The sequence below is a fragment of the Mugil cephalus genome, chromosome 6 (genome assembly GCF_022458985.1).
Source record: "Mugil cephalus isolate CIBA_MC_2020 chromosome 6, CIBA_Mcephalus_1.1, whole genome shotgun sequence".
NCBI lineage: Eukaryota > Metazoa > Chordata > Actinopteri > Mugiliformes > Mugilidae > Mugil > Mugil cephalus.
In genome coordinates this window covers 9,715,597-9,721,857 of record NC_061775.1, presented here as the reverse complement: position 1 = coordinate 9,721,857, position 6,261 = coordinate 9,715,597, and the positions used below count along the sequence as shown (strand labels likewise).

Below are 6,261 nucleotides of genomic sequence, written 5' to 3'. Positions count from 1 at the left end.
ACATTCTTCAAAACAAAACTCCCAGTTTGCACTGCAGTGTTTTAGAGAAGGCTTTTGAGGAACATTCCTCTATCTTTGATTTTTTTTTTTTTAATGTAATATCATTAACAGGCGGCCAGTGACAGTCACATGAAACACAGCAAGAGTCCTTTCCACCCACTCATACCTGAGCCGACTAACACCTGTCTTATCTCTGTTCATTACAAATATTTAACCTGCCATTCTGCTGCCTCTGGCCGTGAGTTAGATGAGAAGATAAAAACCACTCATGTTTTTGCGTAACTAGGAAGTTACCTACAACCAATTAGCTTAGCTTTGCATAGAAACAAGCCAATGCTTCCTGACACAGCTGATGGTTTCAGGCCCAAAAGCAGTTTAAAAACCACCAAACCGCACACATAGCTGGCCAAAATAGTACAATGATATTTCGTTTGGTACTTCCAGATTGCTTACACTAGTGTAGCTGATCACTAAAAAACGATTGCAATTGTAATTATAGGACCATTTGTTACAGTGACGTCCTGCAGTCAAAAAAAGATTTCTGATGGGGTCGTGTTTGTAGTGTTCAGATCTCTCTTTTGGTAGTGTTTAACGTCATAAGTGGAAAATTTCAATATGTGATTTTTTCAGAAATGATGGAAAATTATGTTGAATTAATACTGTATAAAGCAATTCAGCAGTATAGCAGTTTCTTTGTTGCTAACAGTGTGTATGAGTAAAATACTGGCATTCCCAATTGCCTCGTTTTCTTGTTATGGCTTTACATCTAGACATGGTCTTTAGCTTGTAGCTTATTAACAAACCACACTAAAGTAAAATGACCCTGTTCTGGAGATGGTTTCATATTTAACGCACAGACGTGAGTGTAGGAGGATATTTCTCATAGCCTCTAGGCAATAAAGAGAATTACCGGTAGGCGTATTTCTTCATAGATAATTTAACTGCGTTTCAACCAAAAGCATACAATATCAAATCCCGTAGGCAGTCTTCATTTTATTCTTTCTTTGGCTACTACACCGACAAACATCCATAACCAAAATACAAAGTAGTGGAATAGTAGTATTTCGGGGGTGTAAACTAATCTTGGGATAAATACTGCAGGTAATGAACACAACTGTCTGACTTGGCATAGATCATACAGTACAAAACTTTTAATTCTTGTCTTATTCCATAGTGCTTTACATTTGTAGCATCAACAAGAACAACTTTTCAAGTGTGAGAGTCAGTGTTGGCGGACACCAGCTGATTTCCCCAGCCCCTTGATCACTTTTCAGATAAAACAATGTATAAAATATCCCCATGATAAAAGTACACTCAGTAGTCAGTAGACAAATACAGCTCTCTCTCATTTCATGTTGCTTTGAACTCAGAGTAGTCTACATTTGTTATTCTATTGCTGCATGATGAAAGGTTTCAATTTGCAAAGTATCTTACTAAGCAGAAGGTCTTCCCTTTCAAATCAACACCTATGAACAGGGAGGTGAAAGGGCCTCGTGCGTAGGGAACTATTAAAGGACCATTATGACCTTACGCTTCGCATCAGCTTCATCTAAATGGGAGTTGAAAGGTTTTCTTGTCTCAGCAGTCATTAAAATGGCTGGATAGTAGTTGAGGCTGTCGTCTCACTCTCTGCTGTGCTTCTATTCAGACGGAGCAGAATTTAAGAACTTGATGTGCTGAAGTTTTGATATAATATCTTACACGAAATTATGGTAATCACCTCCTATCTGGCTGTATAAGTCATCATTTCCAAGCATTAAGCACAAAAAGAACTCGGTGGTGAGAAAGCCTAAGCCACGTCACTCCTTCCTGTCCTATTTACAGAGATTGCCTGTGAAAGCCGACTGCAGTGCACCGTCGTATTGCTGTGACAATCCTCCATTCAATTGAAACATTCTTCTAACCTTTGAAACATTTTGTTTTTCTTGTGGAAGAACAATACATGGAGTTTTTTTTTTTTTTTTTTTTTTTTTTCTTTGTACTTTACAGTGTTTGACCAACAACGTTTTATGCATTCATAAACTAAGGTAGTGCATCTAACAAGACTGAATCTCAATCTGAGGTTGCACCGATTGTCTTTTCGGACACAGTATCTTTGAGAAAGCCCTTCGAAAGCTGCTGTGGCACAGAGGGTATAAGAATGGGTTGATGGCAGAGTTCAACCACAGAAGCCAAAATGTAATCTCGTACCAGTAGTGCGCCACACATTCACCGCTGCAGACGGCACGGATTATCATTAGGAGAGTATATGGGGCCCAGCATATCCCGAAAATGCAGACTATAATGGCCAGTGATTTCGCAATCTTTTTGTCTCGGGACAGACGAGATCCCTGCGTCCTACGGCCAGGCGCAATGCAGGACGCCGTGTGCTGAAACAGCCTGGAGTTTTTTCTGCTGGGGGACAACTTCTCCCTCTGCATGAATATCTGGCTGGTGTTCGGGTCCCCACTGGAAGAGGGGGACAGGATGTCATCATCCTCTATAACTGCAGAGATTGCAGTGGGCTCACTGGATGACACCTTCCTAGTCTTGACGAAGAACACAGACCAGCCGCCTCTGTCTTTGTGGCTGTTACTGTTCCTCTGCGGCCTGGCTTCTTCCTCGGCGCAGGCGCCCCCGCTCTTATTCCTGCGATGGATATTCAGGTAGATGCTGAGGTTGAAGAAGGCCACCGACACGAACGGGGTGAAGAACTCAAAGGTCGAAGCGCTGAGCAGGAAGTACCAGGTGAAATAAAACTCGGCGTAGCACTCGTGGGGTGGGACGACGCTCTGGCCAACGATGGTCTCCCAGAAAATGATGGCGGGGCCGTAAAGGAGGAAGGCCAGCACCCACACCGCCACCATCTTCAACACAGCCTGGCGGGTCATGTTTCTTTGCGCTCGGTATTTCACCTGTGTCAGAGGAGAGGTACAACTGTGACTCACGGCGACGGACTGTGAACAGAAATTGTGCTTCAAAATAAATCACATTTCGATCTGCCACAGCTGCTGACGAAGCGACAGGCTGACAAACGCGGCGGCTTCTGAAGCCCTTGTTGTATCGTGGCATCCCAGAGAAGCAGAGAGATACTGTAAATAAATCCCGCTCATGAAGCTCTCATTCCACGGTGTGCCACTGGAGCCAAAGAGGGAAGAGGAATGTTGGGCTGAGAGCCACATTCACCGATGCCACACAATTATGAAAGAGACATCTGGTTTCTCCCGATCCACTCCTCCCTCACCACCAGCCAGTGCTCATTCTCTTTGCACTAGCTACATTTTCCCTTCACCTCCTCCCAGCGTGAACTCTATCATTTAGCTCGCCTCCTCCTCCTTACCACTCTCTCTTTTGTTGTTCCTTTTTTTTGTATTTTCCTTTCCTCACTATCATATGTCTTTCTGCAGATGATACAGCTGGGCAGGTCACAGTGGGACAGTGGCCCCACTAATGTGACTGCCGTTAAAGAGAAACTTAAAAAAAAAAAAAAAGATAAATGGAGGTACTTCATGATTCAGGCCGCAGTCTCAAGTGATCACTACAAAAGCACGAGACTCCCCATTTCCATTGTAAATTAAGGAAATGCTGCTGTCTGTGGGTTGAAAAGGGAGAAATAAATAGATACAGGTTCATCCCAAGCTACTGAGATCAGGCGAGAAGATATTATTGTCATATGCTCCTTAAAAGGCAGCTAAATGAATTTATTTTTTTCTTCTTCTGTAAAGTAGCATCTAAAAGCTTTAGTAACAGCACAGATTGCAAGGTGATAGAACCTAGTTTCATTTTATGCATAACAAGGACAAACAGACGTGCCTGAAAAATTGTTTTATGACTAACACTGGCCACATGTGGGGAACTGACAAGAAATTTAAGATTAAAGCCGCCTCTAAAAGGGCTCCATTACCGCAATTCTACAGCCACAAATTTGTCGGTATCGCAGGAGAATGATTTTCAAAAGTTTGGGGAGGAGAGGGAGTAATTTGTCATATTTGTATTCTGTGACATGAATACAGTCCCAAAAATCTCTAATTCCTATATCCTGTTTCCAATAACGCTACCCAACAGCATTTTACAGCAAACCTCCACAAGGCACACTTCCTTAGAGATCATGAAAAGGTGTGAAATCTATATGAAATAGGTGGAGTTCCAATTCAGTTCTGTTAATGTCCAAATGTTTGCACTGATAGTATTTATTGGTCAAACTAAGAAGACAACACAAGCTCTGAAATGTATTAAACTTTAAAACCAGGCCTCCTTGTGAAGGGATGAAGCTGTGAATGTAAATGACTCCTCGGTGCAGCGCAACTGCCCCGGGGAGTGACACATTTTAAAATTGGTTGGGGTGGGATGCGAGTTACACGAGTGCGTGTGCGTGCGTGTGAGTGCGTGTGCGCGCGGTAATGAGCACATCCGCGGCCCGTACTTACTGCTCTTGTGACTGACAGGAAGCGGTCATAACTAATGAGGACAATGTTGAAGACAGAAGCGGTGCAGAGGAGGTAGTCCATGACCAGCCACACTTTGCAGAGACCCTTACCCAGCATCCACCTGCCTGTCAGGTTGTACGGAATGTACACCGGGATGCAGAATGCACCTGGAACACACACACCATGCATGATGATTCAGCACCGCCCCAAATATTAACATTCACACCTCCCCAGACCTCCACGCAGGCTTGATGTGAGACCTACTGCTTGAGACAAAAAAAAAAAAAAAAAAAAAAAAGAATTACTGGCTACAGCGCGCTCCCAACACAAACCCCTTCAGTGTGTAAGACATCTCAGGATCTGAAACGGGTTTTCGTTAAAGATAAGGTTATATTTTATAAAATGCTGCAGATAAGAGCAGCATTACACGATGAGAGGGGTGTGACTGCATTGCCAAGATAAAGCACAAGGATGCTTAAATTACGCACAATGACGCACGGCAATGGAGCGCATACACAACGCGGGAGGTGTAGGGTCTCCATAAACTAAAAGACAAATGTTGAATTATAATTACAGCGTGCTTCGGCCATGCGCAAACAGGCATTAGGCTAACAAGGCAGAACAAAAGATTTGAAATGGTAGTATTTGAGTGACAAACACGAGGAATAGGACACCAACTCACCCACGAGAAAATCAGATATAGCAAGGTTCAGAAAGAAGTAGTTGCTTTGATTTCTCAGGGTTTTATCCACAACAAAAGCCATGATGACCAGCGCGTTCCCAGCCACAACCACGACAACCAGAGTGACCATGAGGACCGACAAGATCACCGTCAGGTATCCCGGGAGGACAGTCCCAGCCTCAGACACCGCGAGCGTCAAGTTGCCGCTGGAGTTGGACTCCAGGATGTGCGCGCACATAGTTAATTTGGTGCCAAAAACATTGTAGACTTGTTCTCACCGCGCGCACAGACACACCGAACAAGTCCAGCGATGCGCTCAAACGGCCCGCTCCACTTCAACGAGGAGTTGGACACACATGAAGACCGTTTGGATGGAGTCACTTTTTCCAAATCTCCCATTTTGCCAGTCTGAAAAGACGTGTGACCCAGAGAGGCACAAGTTGAATTTAAATCGTATTCTTTAATAGTTGGTGATTGTCATGATAATCTTTATAAGTCCCCTGGGTGCTCTCTCCGCTCTGGACAGTCAATTGCTGTTATCGCGGAGCGCACCGTGGATTTTATCACAGTTGTCAAGGTTGAGATATCAAGTTGTAGCCTACATCCGGTCGTAATTTCAAAATACAGCTCTAGTTGCAAAATTTTCAAGACACGGCACTCATTCAGTTTTTAAAATAGCCTATACATTCAAGAGCCATTCTAATGAGGTAAGATACAGTGATCAACATCAGTTAATAGGAGACCAGATATTCAAAGCCAACGTGTGGCCCATATGGAAGCAGAATTAAACAGAACGTCCGGCATGTGTGTTTGCTGTGAGACAAAGAGGTGTGACAAATTATTTCGCTTTTACTTTGAAGACAATACCATTTCCGGTCGTCGCCGGGTGATTTGTGCTATTTGGACATTTTAGTTCTTTGTCCTCCCAGCAGCTGATCAAAGGCTGGAGTCTGCAATCAAAAGCTGAATTGGTCCAGACGCGAGAAGCAGACGGAAATGATCCGAGCTGCAGCTCGCGGGATGTCTGCAAGTAGTCAGTCGACTCACAGTAAGCTACACATATTCAGACAAAACAAGTTCAACGAATCAGTCAAGTGTTTCAGAGACCAGTGTCCAATCTGAATACCTATCTCCTTTGTGTCTGAATGTGAAATATCCGAATAATTACAAGGT

At 43.6% G+C, this 6,261-nt stretch overlaps 1 protein-coding gene across 2 annotated transcripts; it reads right to left on the bottom strand.

The window, feature by feature from the left end:
- Positions 1-973: 973 nt before the first annotated feature.
- LOC125009625 (histamine H3 receptor) lies at positions 974-5,812 on the bottom strand. 2 transcript variants are annotated; one of them, XM_047587716.1, is made up of 3 exons: positions 5,367-5,812; positions 4,407-4,573; positions 974-2,894 (listed from the first exon to the last, which is right to left on the bottom strand). In XM_047587716.1, exons 1-3 carry the CDS (start codon positions 5,485-5,487, stop codon positions 2,037-2,039), a joined length of 1,146 nt encoding a protein of 381 aa, XP_047443672.1. In that variant the 5' UTR covers positions 5,488-5,812; the 3' UTR covers positions 974-2,036. The 2 variants fall into 2 exon arrangements, with proteins under 2 accessions (XP_047443672.1, XP_047443671.1); XM_047587715.1 differs by having other exon boundaries at positions 5,089-5,811.
- Between the last annotated feature and the right edge of the window lie 449 nt (positions 5,813-6,261).

Bases quoted from the DNA above. Each gene is read 5' to 3' on its own strand.
- LOC125009625 (XM_047587715.1), bottom strand. From the start codon at position 5,326: ATGTGCGCGCACATCCTGGAGTCCAACTCCAGCGGCAACTTGACGCTC. The intron at 4,574-5,088 runs GTGAGTTGGTGT...TGTGTGTTCCAG, and splicing joins TATATCTGATTTTCTCGTGG to GTGCATTCTGCATCCCGGTG. The intron at 2,895-4,406 runs GTAAGTACGGGC...CCTCTGACACAG, and splicing joins TCCTGTCAGTCACAAGAGCA to GTGAAATACCGAGCGCAAAG.